Source organism: Suncus etruscus, chromosome 20, assembly GCF_024139225.1.
Source record: "Suncus etruscus isolate mSunEtr1 chromosome 20, mSunEtr1.pri.cur, whole genome shotgun sequence".
NCBI classification, from domain to species: domain Eukaryota; kingdom Metazoa; phylum Chordata; class Mammalia; order Eulipotyphla; family Soricidae; genus Suncus; species Suncus etruscus.
The window spans coordinates 17,075,208-17,092,837 of NC_064867.1; the positions used below are offsets into that span (position 1 = coordinate 17,075,208).

General features: G+C 40.9%; 1 protein-coding gene across 1 annotated transcript in view; it reads right to left on the reverse strand.

Annotated features, from left to right (window-relative positions):
• Window positions 1–514: 514 nt before the first annotated feature.
• LOC125997888 (ubiquitin-conjugating enzyme E2 E1) overlaps window positions 515–17,630 on the reverse strand; it is a 79,810-nt gene continuing 62,694 nt past the window's right edge. The window contains exons 4-6 of the mRNA XM_049766074.1: window positions 4,143–4,275; window positions 2,575–2,722; window positions 515–1,276 (exon numbers count right to left, since the gene is read on the reverse strand). Of these exons, the coding sequence (XP_049622031.1) occupies window positions 1,179–1,276; window positions 2,575–2,722; window positions 4,143–4,275 (379 nt within the window). The 3' untranslated portion in view covers window positions 515–1,178. The remainder of the gene's footprint in view (window positions 1,277–2,574; window positions 2,723–4,142; window positions 4,276–17,630) is intronic.

The following is a 17,630-nucleotide window of genomic DNA, read 5'->3' on the forward strand; positions in this document are numbered from 1 at the left end:
CCTGGGTTGACTACAAACAAGGCAAGCTCTATATTCACTGCATTATCTCTCCAGCCCCAGTCAACTGCTTAATTTTAATCCAAAATCAGCTATTTAGCAAAATAATATTAAAATATCTAGTAAAAGGTACCATCTTTAGCTGGAATGCTTAAGGATGGTTTCAGTCAGTTTGAGCCAAGAATTGCTACATTTACTAACTTACCTATAAGAGAATAATTTCTCATATACTTGAAGATACTGTAGTGAAAAGTTATACAACAGATTTCCTTTGTCCAGTATTTTCTAAGACTGCAAAGTCATGCATTTTAGATTTCATTTAGAAAATGGAAATCTTTAATTTTAGAAAATCTAAGTTTATATGCAAGATCATGCAGTCTTTATTTTTAATTTGTTGAGTAAATTAAGGGTACATACCTATATATACCATCTGTATTTCTTCTAGTTGTTTTAATAGACACAAGAGTTAGAAGGAAATCTGCAGACTACAAAGGTAAAAGAAAACAATACAACAACATTGGTTGTTTTAATATTGTTTATTAGCACAGTAACAAATGCAGACTTAAGTAGTCCACAACATATAACCAATCCACTGAATAAGTCTAGTCCACGCTTTACAGTTAACAGCTTAAGGTATTTTACTACAGGTTTTTCACAAGTCCTGATCAAACCTCTAATATTTCCACAATAAAGTAGATTGGTTTATAAAATAAAATATACAATTAATCTCCTATATGGTGTCTGACAGCCATGTGTCCATTTTATTATATATGAAATGACAGTCTCTAAAACGTTTCCATCAAAGAAAGGAAAACAAATCGCAAGAGTGTGGCTGTGGAAGGTCTTCACATAAATGGCTGTGTATGTATATGTAATCTGCACAAAATAGGCTGTTTGAAATTTACAGACTACAAGCAACCAAACCCAAATGTTTGGTCTTCTCTGTACTAAGTTTCAGCTAATATTGCAGAACTAATGAGTTTTAAGAGTTGCAATCACCAAATCTGTCTACTGTAGCAAGATACCTTAAGTTACAACAAAAATTTTAGGAATAAGACTGAATAATATCTGTTATAGAAATACCCTACTCTTTACCAACTCCCACCCTCCCCCACCCTTTCAAAATCATAAGCAGCTCTTTCTGTGGCAGACAAATAATGTAAGATTTATGAAAACCCCATTTATGTAGCATATCTTTTGGTCCACTGTCTGGCCATTCTGTCATGTTCTGCTCTGTTGGTCATATACTGAGTGGCAATACTTCCCACCAGCGGGTCGGCTAGAAGAAAAGAATGGAGAAAGGATTATTTTAAATTGTAGAAAGATTAATTAGTAACAAGCTTTCAAAGAAATATTTAACCATCCAGGACACTTTTCTTTCTGGACTTGACAACACAGCATATGTAGGGGGAAAAAATTCTTACCAGTCAGAATTATCTGGCTTTCACCTTCTCAATTCATTCCATTTTTCTCCCAACAAACACAACTGAAGAACTTTTGCTTTAGAAACTGGACCATTCAAGGCACCTGACTGTAATGAACATTCATTCAACTGTGCTCACATGATCCCAATGACAATAACAGTCCTACTGTTATACAATGCAATCTATAAGAGCGAGGTCAGAACCTGGATCTGCCCTGATGTATGTGAAGCCCTGCGTTTGATCACTAGCACACAAAGATACAAATAAAATCCCCAATTCAATATGCTATTTCTCTGAAACTAAAACAGATACCTTAGTTTATTTATATATGATTTTATATACTTATAAGATATGTAACATCTATATTTAAGATACAGTACTTTTAACTGCCATATCTAGAAAGCTAATAAAAGGAAATTTAGTTGTCCTTCCCTTTACAATATAGCAGGAAGCACTTTCTTTTTTTTTTTTTTTTTTTTTTTGATTTTTGGGCCACACCCGTTTGACGCTCAGGGGTTACTCCTGGCTATGCGCTCAGAAATCGCTCCTGGCTTGGGGGGACCATATGGGACACCGGGGGATCGAACCGCGGTCCGTCCTACGCTAGCGCTTGCAAGGCAGACACCTTAACTCTAGCGCCACCTTCCCGGCCCCGGAAGCACTTTCAAAATTGAATATTACACCTCAGCAGTCAGCCATAGGCAAGTGCTCAGTGAGCTTGCAGGCCCTGGTAGATGCAGGTAAGATGCTTTTAGGAGCATGTGATTGTGGCTTTGAGGCTGTGTATGAGAAATATGCAAAAAGAGGGAAGGAAAATGAAGTAGACTGAATTTTTGAAAAACATTTTTGAAAATCAGTTTTTTTGTTTGTTTGTTTTTTCGGGTCACACCAGCAGCGCTCAGGGGTTCCTCCTGGCTCTACGCTCAGAAATCACTCCTGGCAGGCTCAGGGGATCATATGGGATACCAGGATTCAAACCACCTTCCTTCTGCATGCAAGGCAAATGCCTTGCCTCCATACTATCTCTCCGGCCCTGAGAATAAGTGTTTATCCTTTGAAAACTCTTAGAAAAGGGAAATCCTTATTTAAAAAAAATAAAAATTTCAGTTTATATGCAAAACAAGTTATTTTTCAGATGAGGAGAAAATCTTACCAGGATTACAGTCTGTAAGAAGTGAGCAGATAGAAAGGAGGACTTTAGATATGGTTAATGCTGGACTCCAGTTATCTTTCAGTATATCCAAGCAAATAACTCCTTGACTGTTAATATTACAATGATAGATTCTTGTCCGAAACGTAACCTAAAATATAAGGTAGAATTAAAATCTAACCAGCAAGGAAAACTTTGTCTTGGTAACAATTTAGCTAAAGCAAAAGAGACTATTTATAGAAAATGTTCATTGATCGTTTAGGACTATAAATTACATGTATAAAGTCACATTCAATAACAAAAAAGCAATTGAATTCATATTATTAAGCCGTTTTGGTGTTTTCCCTATCATTTCCAAGTTTGACTAGCTGTTTGCTGACCTCTTGTGTTACTGATTAGTATTACATGTTCCCAAAGTAAGCTTTAGAATAAAATTCAAGGTTCAAGGCAAAGATACAAAGATTTTTGTTTTAGTATTTTTAATTTTTTTGGTTTGGGGCCACCGCAGGTGATGCTCAGGGATTACTGCCTGCTCTGCACTCAGGAATTACTCCTGTTAGTACTTGAGGGACCATATGGAATACTGGAAACTTAACCCAGTTGACCATATACAAGGCAAGTAAGTGCCCTTCCCTCTGTAATCTCTCCAGCCCCATAAACAGTATTTTTAGCAAACAAAGATCACATACTCCAAAAGTTGCAAACACAAGAATTGGGAGATGATCTGTTTATTCTTTTTTTTTTTTTTTTACATTGGATCCTGCAGAATTCTTGTCTAACCTAATCACAAATTACACTGTTACAAAGGTACCAGAAATGAATAAGGGACCACGGCAGAAAACATAACTGTGGGCTATTTAGTTTATTCTCCTAAAAATGTATTTTTACTGGTCAGTCATAGCTGTTTGTGTCAGAGATTATTTCTGGCTCTTGGATCAGGGATCATTCCTAGTGATGATGCTTGGGGGACGATATGTGGTGCTGGGAAGAGAATCCAGGTCTGCTGCATGCAGAGCAAACACCTTAACTGTCCTGTATCTCTGGACTCTGGCCTGCATGGGTGCATGCGAGTTTGCATCATTCTAAAAGTAAAAACTACATATCTGGCACCTTTATCATTTTAAAAAATAATGACAAGACTTTCAGCCGTTCTCTGTCAGTGATAATTATTTATGTCTAGCAATCGATGCCATTCTTAAGGTTTTCCTTTTGCAAATAGTCATAGTCATGGAGTACTGCAAAGATGGGGTCTTTGGGCAATCTTCCTTATACCTCCCCACCGTAGAGGAGAAAACTGAGGCTTGGCGGAAGGATTGGTTAAGACCAAAGGGGTGGGGAGGGGAGAGGAGGATCCCTGGCTTCGGTAGAAGTTCTGGATTATGTATTTTTCTGCATGGTTCAGTACAAATAGGATATTGGGTACCAGCAAACAATGCACTTACCCCTGGAATAATCACCAAATGCGGCGAAGTTAACAATCAAATGTACCTTGAGTCATGAAAATATGAACCTGCTACTTTTGTGATTAAAAACTAATTTCTAAAGGTTTTGTCAGTCTCTTGAGAATTTACCTTTGGAGGCTTGAAAGGATATTCTGGTGTAAAAGTGATATCAAGGAAGAACACACCACCTTCATACACGGATCCTGGAGGTCCTAGAATGGTTGATCTCCACTCATAGATGTTATCGCCTTTGGGACCAGCACTGTGAAATAATATCAACACATAAGTAACTGGTAGTACTAGCCTGAATACAGAGATACAATACAAAGAAATGACAATGCCTGCTTAGCTATGAATAAGAAACTAAAGTCTCAACTCTCTCCTCAACATATATAAGAAAATGTAAAAAATAAGTTTCACAAGAGGAGCACTTAGTACACTAAATTACATTAGTGGCAAATCATAGTTTTTGCCTAGAATGCAGCATGACAATTACATGGGTTATGGTATATGAAGTGGTTAGCTTAAGTGTTTTCTTCCTAGACTGCTCAAAACTTAATTAGTAACAGCTGCTATATGGGAAAAAAAAAAACAAAAAACAGTGCTTCAGCCAAACACCATGAACATCTTTATTTGGAGAGACTGGAATAACCCAGTCAATACATAAAATAATTTCTACAGAGAAAACAAAACTTCCCTTGTAAATAAATGTATGGTGTGAATTAGAAATCATATTCAAACAGTGAATGCAATGCTAAATATCAGGAACCAGATGGACAAGACAACAAGGCTGATTAAACATTTCTCACTCAAAATCCCTTTTGCTCAATTGTTTAAGTGTCCTCGGAGTATACGATAAATAGGTATAAAAATAAAACATACTTCTTTCATACTTATACTTTTGGGATTTGTTTTGGAGCACATGTGGTGATGGTAAGGGATTAGTCCTGATTATGTTCAGGGATCACTCCTGATGGAGCTTGGAGGACCGTATGTGGTGCCAGGGCCTGAACCAGGGTCGGCTGTGTGAAAGGCAAGTGCCCTACCTGCTGTACTATTATTACTCCAGTTTGATAAATATTTGAAAAAAGGATATGGAGTATCAACTCAAAACTTATCAAGCTAAAGTCTCTAAGATGCCCTGTGCTAAATGGTTAGAGATGAGGTTAAACCTTTCATCCAAGAGGAAGATGGTAAGAAAGGGAGAGAAAGAAAAGAGGATTCAGTCTCTCTCATGAGCATCCTCAAAGAGGTAGAAAATCCTTAATTGCTTGGGGCCTTATACTTCTTTCTTCAAGCCCTAGCATGTCTCCCCCCCTTTCATTATGAAATGTGGAGAGGTAGAAACAATAGAAGAATTGGGAGAATGAGCCTCTAAACAAATCAGAGAAAAAAACTGTGGAAGAAAATTGTAAGGCAAGGGCTAGCTGGAAAGAGAGAGTCAACCTCAAGCACAGCCAATCCACAGTGGCAGGGCTTGGATACTGACTGGATACTGACTGCAACACTCACTAGCTGAGTGAACCTGCCTCGCAGAAATTCTTGAGAATTAAAATGAAGGTCAGAGGACAGAGTGGCTTGCCTTGAACACAGCCAGGAGTAACCCCAGAGCACTGCCAGCGGTGTGGCCAGAAAACTTGAAGAAAAAATGAAAGCAGAGGTAAGGAAGAACTTTTGTAGAGTAATAGGCCTACAATAAACCCAAGAACAAATAACAAAACCAGTGAGGCCTATCATATTACTCAGCAGGAAACAGATAATGTTGGCATAGGCCCAATTCTGCAGGGCCTTAGTACAAAAATGGACAATCTGAGGTGTGTGTATATATATAAAATACACCTGCTATGTTTTGGGTTTATTCTCGGCCTTGAGCTGGGGATTGAACTGGGTCAACTGCATGCAAGGCAAGTATCTTATCTGCTGTCCTCTCTATAAAGACCCAACAAGTTTTAACAATATGCATCTGTAAGCATATTTTAAAACAGAAAACCTGTAGTACCCAAATTTCATGTTCATCAACATAACCTACAGAACTTAAAAGTTAAGGGGCTAGGATTCTTGAACTCTTAATCCCTGGCCTGGTGGGTTTAGAATACTCAGAGGTGGGACCCCCAACTAAGGGCTAGAATCTATGTTTTGCATGTGGGAGTCCCAGGTTCAAACCCTAGCACTGCAAGGTTTCCTGAGCCCTGTTAGATGTTGCACCCAAACAAACAAAAAACCCCTATAAATTGAGAAGTTGGGGGCCCGGAGAGATAGCACAGCGGCGTTTGCATCGCAAGCAGCCAATCCAGGACCAAAGGTGGTTGGTTCGAATCCCGGTGTCCCATATGGTCCCCCGTGCCTGCCAGGAGCTATTTCTGAGCAGACAGCCAGGAGTAACCCCTGAGCACTGCCAGGTGTGGCCCAAAAACCAAAAAAAAAAAAAAAAAAATTGAGAAGTTGGGTCCCCAGCTAAGCAAGGGGTTTCCATTTGGAAACTAGAGATAGTTAAAGTGGGGCAGAATTTTGAACATAGGTGACAAGCTTTAATATTTTATAGCTTGTTACCTTTGATAACCAATAAATACCCAAATCTGATAGAAATTTTAAGTCGGTTACCAGGGGTGGAGAGAATATAGCAGGTAGCATGTTTGTTTTGCATGTGGCTAACCTCGGTCGATCCAGCTGAAGTAAAGAGCCAAGAACAAACTTTGAGCACTACTGGATGTGGGTGACCCCAAACCCCAAACAAAAATTGGTTACCTGTTTGTAATCAGTTTTTGTTGGGTTGTAAAATGTTGCAGAAAAAGGTCAATAAAGAAAGTTTTAACCCCAACATTCTAAATAGTCCCCCAAGCATTGTCAGGAGTAACTCCTGAGCATCACTGAGTGTGGTCCCAAAACAAAACAGAGTGCAAAAAGAGGGAGGAAATATTAGTACAGGAATTAATTGGAACAAATAGGTCTTGGTGTTCATTGTAAAGCTAAATTACACTAATTTAAATCTAAATATGTAATAATACAGCTTATATTTTCTTACTTATAAAAAACAAATTATAGAGGTCCACAACATTTTTGTTCCCCCCTTCAAGTTCTTACTTGGAAGTAAAAATGGAGCAATGGGGCAACTGTGGATGACAGCATATTGTTTGCCATATGATTTAATGATATTCACGTGATGGCCTTATTGCAATATTCCTTACAGTGGTAGACTGAAAACTGAATCCACAGTATCTCCAAGGGATGCATGAACAAGGTAAAAGGAAAAGAAAATTGTGCCTTAACTTTTCTCATCTTTCAGTCCAAATATATGCAGCTGTGACTAACATTACCTCTACTTTGACACAGTATTTTATTTCTGTATAGTGGCTTCTGACTATTACATTCTCAGTGTAAGGCATGTTGATTGATCTACAGATATTCTCTCTCCAGAGTCAGTTCAAGACAAGAACCATGCCTGTAATAACCTTTCCTTAGAGTCCCACAATGACTGTGAGACAGGAGCTACATGCCATAGGTTTGCAGGGGGAAAGGAAGAAAGAGGTTGGGGAGGCCCTGATGGTGAACATGTTACAGTTCTTAAGTTTCATTCATTCTAGGGGCTGGAATGATAGTACAACGAATACATGCTTATCTTGCATGCTGATCATATGGTCCCCAAAGCACAATAGGGATGTAATCACTAAGCACAGGAGTGATGCCTGAGCCAGAGCACAGTAAGGCGCGGCACACAACAGACAAAATTAAGTCTCATTAATTCTGTATCAGTATACAAAATGGGGGGAAGGTGCGGGGGTGTGATGGGTTGGGCACAAACGATCAATTGGTGAAACATGATTTTAAACTATTTCAATAGTATAAAATATATTAAAATATAAGTCATTTATGACACAGTACTAGGAAATTAAAATCAATTAAAAAGCTGTCATTAAATCACGTTAAATAGGGGTCAGAGCAATAGCACAGTGGCTAGGGGGTGTGTCTTACACATGGCTGATCAGGGAGTGATTAGGTTTGATCCCTGCCATCCCATATGGTTGTCCAAGCCTGCCAGGAGCAATTTCTGAGCATAGAGCCAGAAGTAACCCAAGTGCCATTAGATGTGGCCCCAAACCACCACCACCACCACCACCAACAAAACCACATTAAATCTAGTATTTAACAACTCATTTAATCATTCATAATTTAGTTAGTCAGATTATAGATCTGGTCTCATTAGATTTTGATGCATTACCTGGACTGGTATTACTTTATGTGGTTATCTTGAACATTCAAGTCAGTTTTTGTGAGACTCCTTTTCTTGCCATACTCAATATGGACTTACTACATACAGACTCCTGTGTTTCTGTGTTATTAGATAAAAACTACAGTTGCATTAGTTGTTCTTGTGGTAGTGGTGAAGTGAAGAAAAGCACCAGGCTCATGTAGTCAAGTTTGTTGGTATCAGGAGTAGAACTCAGCATGAAAGAGCTCTATTGATGAGATTCCCTGGCCCCCAATTTGCTATTATTTTGGGGCCACTTGGGGCACTGCTCAAGGGGTTACACCTGGCAGACTTGGGGGGACCATATGGGATGCCAGGGATCAAACCGGGTTGGCTGTGTGCAAGGCAAGCACTCTATTGGCTATCCTATAGCTCCAGCCCTCAAATTTGCATTTTCAAATAATAAAAACTGATTTTTTTTTTGTTTTTGGGGCCACACCCATTTGATGCTCAGGGGTTACTTTTGGCTAAGCGCTCAGAAATCACCCCTGGCTTGGGGGCACCATATGGGACGCCGGGGGATCGAACCTTGGTCCTTCCTTGGCTAGTACTTGCAAGGCAGACACCTTACCTCTAGCACCACCTCACTGCCCCCCCCAAAAAAACTAATTTCTTACAAAGAATATTCTAAAATCAATTGAAGAAAAGAAAATTTCTCTTGGGGATATGGTGCCTGCTTTGCATGTATGAGGCCTTGGTAAGATCTGCAGAACCATAGTGTATCTTCTGTGATCACTATTTTGAGGGGTAACACCCGGTAGAATTTAGGTGCCCGGGACCAAAAGACAGTTTAGCTGTGTGCAGATGCTACCCGTACGCTCTCTCTCTCCAGTTCCATTGATCGATCTTTTTATTTTGTGAAGCAAGATAGTTTTTTATAGAAACTTATGGGGAGAGAGGGGAAGTGTTTAAGAGAGAACAAAAGTTTCACTGGAGTGGTAAAAGCAAAGAGACATAGGCACAGGCAAGCAAGATATGTGTTCAAGGGTGAAATGAGTTTGAAGAGCAAGTTGCATCAATTTTTTTTAACATTTTTTTGTTTTTTGGGCCACACCCGGCCGTGCTCAGAGGTTACTCCTGGCTGTCTGCTCAGAAATAGCCCCTGGCAGGCACGGGGGACCATATGGGACACCAGGATTCGAACCAACCACCTTTGGTCCTGGATCGGCTGCTTGCAAGGCAAATGCCGCTGTGCTATCTCTCCACTTTTTTTTTTTTTTTTTTTTTAAGAAGGGACATACACAGTGGTGTCTGGGAGCTGCTCCTGGTGGTATGCAATGCTAAAAATCGAGCCTGGGCTCCAGTGTGCAAAACATATGTTGGACTCTTTGAACAACCACTCTGGCACCAATTTTTAAAACTTACTGAAATGGCCCATGCTGACAAAGAGAAAACTTAATTGTTAAGTGATGATGCAGATGGAGAGAACAGTTAGAAGGATGTTTGCCTTGCACTGGGGTCAATCTCCAGCATGCCATATGCCCCCCCCCCCCCCCCATCCTGCCAGTAGTCAATCCTGAATGCAGAAAGCAAGAATACGGGGACAGTGAGAGATGACAGCAGGTTAGGTCTGCAACTGCCCAACAGACCCAGGTTCAACCCCTGGTAATGTACATGGCGAGTGCCCCGAGTACAGCCAGGACTAAGCCCTGAGAGCACATCTGGATGTAGCTCCAAAAAAAAAAAATCAAACAAAAGAGAGAGGGAAAAAAAAAAAAAACAAGGAGGAAACCCTGAGTATCAGAAGCCCCAAACAACCCAAAACTCCAAACCAAAATAACTGAGATGAGTTGTTGGCAAGACATAGAAGAAACAATACTGAACAGCCACCATGTTCAAACCTGGCCAGTTCCATAGACTCTAACTGTTCTCTACGACTTGCAAGAGATGTAAACTGGGCCATGAAAAGTTATAACTTCTCCAGTCCATGCAGCACCAAGTTGCCATCTCAGGAGGAGAGGACGGGTCAAGTCCCCACCCTGCCGAAGCCACACTTGCTGCCTCTATCACTAGAATTACTGTTTCCTCGATGGTCTGCTCCATCAGTGAACCTCTCCAACTTCGAGGGGATGCCAATCTGACCACATTTCAGGTATGCTGGTTGTTAGGCTGACTACCACCAGGGCTTTTCTTTTTTGGGGGGGAATGACGTACCCTCCCCCATATCTTCCTTCTTCCAGGAAAGCCTGGCAGCAGTAACCATGCTCATAAATGCAGTCACCATGTTCGAATTGAGCTTTCTTCCAGGAGGCCCTGCTGCTGAGTATTTGGCCCTGAAATTCATAGTGTCCTCACTTGGAATTTTTGGACAACTTCATTTGTTTGATGCTGTCATCTCTAAAGGAACATCCCAGTTTAACAGACTAGACATAAACAAACAAGAACTTACTCAACCTTCTGCCATTGTATTAATTACTTCATTGTGATACATTAATTTTCATGAATGAGCTTGCTACTGTACTTTTTCTTTATTTTCCTTTCCCTTTCTCCTCTTCTATTTCATTTTTTTCAATAACTTTGCTTTTACTAATCTGGAAACAAATATATTATGATCAACTATGTCAGCTATGTGATGCATTTTCTTTAAATAAATAAAGGGGGAAAAAAGAAACCATAAATAGACAGGGAGACAGCAGCATCGAAGTGTGAGTGAAAAACTGACATGTAAGCATGATTCAGAAAAAGGGTAGAGGGTTACAACTCCACCCTCTTCAAAAATCATGTAGCCTCTGATATTATCCCACAGAACAATGTTAGGCAAAAATAAAGAATTGGTACTCAGAGTAAAACTAGCTTCACTCCCCGAAAACCACATATGGCAAGAAGTCTGCTGACTGCCCCTGTCCATTCTTTTCCTCTTTGTCAGAGCTTCATGACAAAGCAAAGTCCTTGCTTGCAGAAAATACAGCATTCCCCACTCCCCCCAGTTCTTATAACACGCACATTTCAACAATAGCATTACAGCAGTGGTGCTCAATAAGGGATGATTTTGCCCCCAGGGGAGGCATTTGGCAATTCCTGAACACATTTTTGGATATCATGACTAGGAGGGAATGTGCAATCTGCATTGCATCTTGGGGTAGAAGCCTGGGATGCTGCTAGACATGTTTAAATAACAGGTTCTAAGTGGAGTCCTTTATATCAAGTCCCACCAAGACTTGGGTGGGGCAGAGATGGCTCAATCACCTCCTCCTACAGTTATCCTACATGTACAAAGAAAATGACCTAAAACCCCCACAAATAAATCTTTGACAGCAAAGGAAGAAAGGACAGCACCCTGACTCACCCAGAAAGGACAGACACCCCTGGTAAGAAGAAACCCCAAGGAAGGGGCAAAAAGCTGTGAAAGGGAAGACTCGAAAGGTGTGTCACTTTACCTAAGCACGACAGGTTGCAGGTTCTTATCCATCATCTGAGTCCTACAATCCTTACTTATTACAACACCAGAACAAGAAAATAGAGCAAGAAACTGGGGTAAAGGGGTCATTTTGCTATTAGCACTTCTGGGTGCCACTTTGGATTCCACTCTCCAGAGTAACAGATCCACAATAAATCCCTGAGGACAATTTTACTTAGCACCTGCCAGTAAGCAGAGTCTATAACCCCTATCACTGACAGCACCCATGGGATCTCCTCTCTACCAATGCACAGCCAGTTAGCAAAGGGGATGCTTATAGCCTAATGTGATTCATGGTTGGCCAGCCACAAGCCCTACCTAATTTATTTATTTTTTCCACATCCAGTGTGTGCTCAGGGCTTACTCTTTACTCCTGACTCAGGGAATCATGTGGGAAGCCAGAACCCGAACCTGGGTTGGCTATGTACAAGGCAAATGCCTTACCCAGTTTACTACTGCTCTGGTCTATGGCCCCCTGAATTAATCCCTCTCTAGCTACCATTGGTATGTGAGACCGTGCAACTATGACTGCTGGGCACAGATCCTCTGGATGCTGACCAGGCCAGCTTGAATTGGTTCCAGAGCTGAGGCAAAGAACTTGTGACCACAATCTCTCAGCCACTATCCAGGCTAGCTCTGTCACGAATTGCTGACTCCATCCAAGACTCATTGAATACAAGACAATGGGTAGACAGGACTCATCAGTGCTGATAGGTCAAAACAGCCGTAGAAAGTTCTAATACAACAGGACTATGCAATCTATCTGAAGGATAGTGCAGTGGGCAAGGCAGTTACCTTGCAGGCAGCTGGCCAGGGTTCCATCTCAGCATCCCATTTGGTCCCCCAAGGCCAAAAGTGCATAGCTGGGAGTAACCCTGAACACCACCAGGTGTAGTCCCCCTCACCCTCCCAAAAGGGGAAGAATTTAAATCAACTAACTGAAATGAGATCACTAGAAAAGAACTTCCATAATGTTTGAATAAAGTTGAAATAATTAATAGAACTAAAGAATACAAACTGGAAGCCAGAGTAAAGTACAGTGGTAAGAGTGCTGGCGATAGCCAGGGGTAACTCCTGGCTATGTAGTCAAGAATTACTCCTGGTGGGCTTGGGAGACCCTATGGAAGGTTTTTATAGTCTGAAGGAATGGGACATGGTTATTATCAAAAGAAAAGAAAGATGAATGGCCAGAGCAATATTAAAGGGGGTAGGTTTTCCTTACACACGGCTGACCCAGGCCAACCTCCCAAGAGGTGCTCAAGAAGCCTAGGGACCACTCCCAACAATTCTCAGCAAGCAGGTATGGGAATTCAATAACAGGGCCCAAGGATAGGAAGGGAAGGAAGGAAGAAAGGGAGGGATGGAGGAAGAAAGGAGGGGAGGGAGGAAGGGAAGAAGGGAGGAAGGAAAGCTGATGTACCTAAGTGAAAACTCACATAGGTAGTATTCCAGTATGAGACCGCAATAGAGTGGGGTTACATTTCTGCACATGCCAGGCACTTACTCACATACTTAAAAAAGGGATTTTGCAAGCAAAGTGTTTTAGAGTAACATTGTGAGAGCTGCTTAATAAAAAAATCAAAAAGCAAAACAAACAAAAATAAATAAAAAGCCTTAAAATGAATCCTTAATTAACTGCCTCTTCCTTCCAGTCTTCCCACTTTTACTTTTTCTTAAGTTTTTAAAATAAAAATTTAATTGAATCACCATGAGACACAGATTTTTTTAGTCATACAATGTTCAACACCCATCCCTTCATCAGTATCCACTTCCTTCAACTAAAGTCCCTAGTGTCCCTCCCACCCCACTTTTACTTTTATCCTTCTACCACTAGCTACATTTTTATGCTAGAATCCTCAGTCTCCTGAGGGTATCCAAGGTGTGACACAACTGTAATGAAAAATGAACAATAAGGAAGATAAACTGATAATGATTACATAAAAATGGTGATCCTTAATAGAAATAGATCATAAACAGTTCATAAAATGTTCTAAAAGGTATTTGCAGGGCTGGGTAAATAGCTTAGTATAGAGCAATTGCTTTGCCATGTGTAAATTTTGGGTATGATTCCCAGCTCTATCCCATTTCCCCAAAAGATATGAGCACAGCAATAGCACAATGAGTAGAGCATTTGCTTTGCATGCGGTAGACCTGGGGGTTTAATCCCTGACATCCCATCTCATTCCTTGAGCCTTCCAGGAGTGAATTCTGAGCACAGATCCAGGAATGAATCCTGCCTGGTGTGGCACAAAACCCAAACAAAACAAAAAATAATGACAGAAAAAGGAAAACAAGTAAAATAAAATCTACCCAAACTTTGGAATTCATGTGTCCCTGTATGAGAGAAAAGCATTCTCTTCCATTGTTGATGGAAAAATAAATTGGCAGTTGTTCTAAGATACATTTTTTTAAAAATATAAACCCAATAAGCCCTTTGACATGGAAATTAAACTCAAAACTCTGCCTAAGTAATTGGACATAATGAACATGACTGTAGTAGAAGGATATTTAGAAGAAACTTAAATACCATGAGAAAATTTGGAATGAGCTAAATTATCAAAGTAGAGGTTAAGTAGTGTTAATATTGTGTGCAGCACTTAAGAGAGCAAGGCATGCATAAAAAACAGGCTTAGTGAAATCCATAAAGCACCATAAATTGACAAATCAGGTCACATAAAAGTGTATGCGATTTCATTTTTCTAAGACATATAAAGCATATAAACGAATTGGCAACAGTGACTTTAGCTGTAGGATGAAATACAGGAGACCAATTTTTTCCTTTAAATAAACCCTAAATTAACTGGGATAGAAAAACAAAACAGAACTGGGAGATAACTCAAAGGGCTTTACATGCTGAGGGCCCAGGTTTGATTCCTGGCACTGCACGGTTCCCCCAAAATAACTGGGAGGCAACCCCAAGCACATGCTGAAAATAGTCTCTGAGTACTGACAGGTTCTGACAGCCCATTCTTCAAAACTGAATTTTTTTTTTAAAGATTGTGTTTAATTCTTATAATCACAATGCATTTTCATTCTGAAAAATTAACTAGAAAAAAAAAGAAATTTATAGGGTAAAAAGGAAAGAAAGTAAAGAGATCAAGTCAGGTTTCTGCAAGGAGATTGACAGCACTTATGGTTTTGGGAGAATGGGGGGCAGAGTACTAAGTCTGGGTACTCAAATCCCATTTTCATAGATTATTATTTAGGGCAGAGTTGCTTAAGAGTAAGAGAGGAGACTTAAAGGTCCATTCTTATTTGTCAATACAGTAACCCAACGATTTACTGGATCTTGAGTTTTCTGAAAGAAATGAGAATGATGGTTCCTCTTCCCAACTCACAGTTCCCTGAGAGTTCTGAGAAACCACACAAGGGGTTCTAGTCTCCTATGATCACGGTAAAGGACAGATCTGGCTCTATGATAAAACCTTTCACTTATATTTACTTCAGAAACCTAGACTGAGAGGATGTTTTGCACTGTGTAGCTCCTCCTAGTCTCTTCAATTTTTCTTTTTTAAACTCTTCTTTCTTTTGGTTTTGGGGCTAGTTCACACCTGGTTGTGTTTAGGGTGCTCAGAAGACAACATGGACACAGAGCTAGGGCTCAAATCCATGCCTTTGCTTGTAAGGCATGTGCTCTCTACTGAGTTATCTCTCTGTCCCTCCTAACCTCCCTCCTCTCTTCTTTCTACTGTGCTCCCAGCCATGGAGCTGTAACAGTCTGGCTATGCAAAGTTTTCCAGAAATGTTGATCAAGACTCAAGTTTACTTCAATAGCAGGAAGCAACAGCAACAGCACAACATTTTCAAAACAAAGTGGGGGTGAAGTGGGGGGGGTGAGTGCCAACAGAGTAGACACATCTATCAAAGACCAACTGTTGGCGTAAGTCATCTGCTCAACTGATTTAGTCAATTCATCTACTCAACTTTCACAAAACACGTGGGGTAAATTTACTGTACATAAATTACACTTCAAAAAAGGTAGATGACATTTATTCAAGTGTTTATATGATTTTAATCCAACTTTCTAGGTTTATCTATTCAGGTATAAGTTTGCTTTGGCCTAATAATGAATATTTAACATATTCCAAGAATTAACATGAATCTATTAAATTTATAGTGAAATAACATGATTTTTTTTTTTTTTTGGTCATACTTGGTGGTGCTCAGGGCTTATTTCTGGTTCTGTCCTCAGAAGTTGCTCCTGTGGGGGCCAGAGAGAGCATGGAGGTAGAGCATTTGCCTTGCATGCAGAAGGACGGTGGTTGGAATCCTGGCATCCCATATGGTCCCCTGAGCCTGCCAGGAGTGATTAAAATTTTGGCTGATCTGGGTTAGATCCCTGGCATCCATCATCCATTATGGTCTCAGGCCCACTAGGAGTGATATCTAAGAACAGAGTTAGGAATAAGTCCTGAGCACCACTGCGTATAGCCCCAAAACAAAACAAAAAAGTTTCTTAAAATTCATCACTTTTTAGAGGCTGGAGAGATAGCATTGAGGTAGGGTGTTTGCTTTGCATGCAGAAGGACGTTGGTTTGAATCCTGGCATCCCATATGGTCCCCGGAGCACTGCAACAGTACTTTTAAAAGACGCAACACAAATTCCATACACAGACTATCAACCAAGCTAGAGGGGAGAACAATGATACATTTGAACTTTCTAAAATGTTACCTGGGGCATCATGCAAAAAAAGGAACCAGTATCACAACATGGCCATGTAATATATAAACAACAATAACTGGTCTCACCACTGTGGTGAATCAAGAATGGTTGAATCTTACTAAAAACTGAAATAGCAAGTAATAAATCACCCTAATAATAAGGCAGTAAATGGCAAAATAATCAGGTCACAGTGATACAAGTAGTAGCCACTAGAGTGCTACTTTGGAACTTGGTAAATATAGAACATTTTTTTAATACAGAATAAATATTAGATCTTAAAACTGTGCTAGTGAGAAATTTTTATTTAAAACACACACAACACCACCTTAATTAAAACTCTTGTGACAACACCGGCCCAGTGGGGCTCAGCTGTGAAAGACTGTGAGTGTGACCTGTCTATGTCTGTCTACTGTCCTCTTGCGTGAAACTCTTGCGAGTGGGGCAAAAAGAGCCTCCAGAAACCTCGCTCGCCCAGACGCCATTTTCAGGGAGGGACTTCAGAGCATAAAAACCGGCTATCCTTTGCAAAAGCTGGCTCCCTGTGTGTGACACCAGGCGGGGAAAATCCGCGAAAGTACACCGGCCCAGTGGGGCTCAGCTGTGAAAGACTGTGAGTGTGACCTGTCTATGTCTGTCTACTGTCCTCTTGCGTGAAACTCTTGCAAGTGGGGCAAAAAGAGCCTCCAGAAACCTCGCTCGCCCAGACGCCATTTTCAGGGAGGGACTTCAGAGCATAAAAAACCGGCTATCCTTTGCAAAAGCTGGCTCCCTGTGTGTGACACCAGGCGGGGAAAATCCGCGAAAGTACACCGGCCCAGTGGGGCTCAGCTGTGAAAGACTGTGAGTGTGACCTGTCTATGTCTGTCTACTGTCCTCTTGCGTGAAACTCTTGCGAGTGGGGCAAAAAGAGCCTCCAGAAACCTCGCTCGCCCAGACGCCATTTTCAGGGAGGGACTTCAGAGCATAAAAACCGGCTATCCTTTGCAAAAGCTGGCTCCCTGTGTGTGACACCAGGTGGGGAAAATCCGCGAAAGTACACCGGCCCAGTGGGGCTCAGCTGTGAAAGACTGTGAGTGTGACCTGTCTATGTCTGTCTACTGTCCTCTTGCGTGAAACTCTTGCGAGTGGGGCAAAAAGAGCCTCCAGAAACCTCGCTCGCCCAGACGCCATTTTCAGGGAGGGACTTCAGAGCATAAAAACCGGCTATCCTTTGCAAAAGCTGGCTCCCTGTGTGTGACACCAGGTGGGGAAAATCCGCGAAAGTACACCGGCCCAGTAGGGCTCAGCTGTGAAAGACTGTGAGTGTGACCT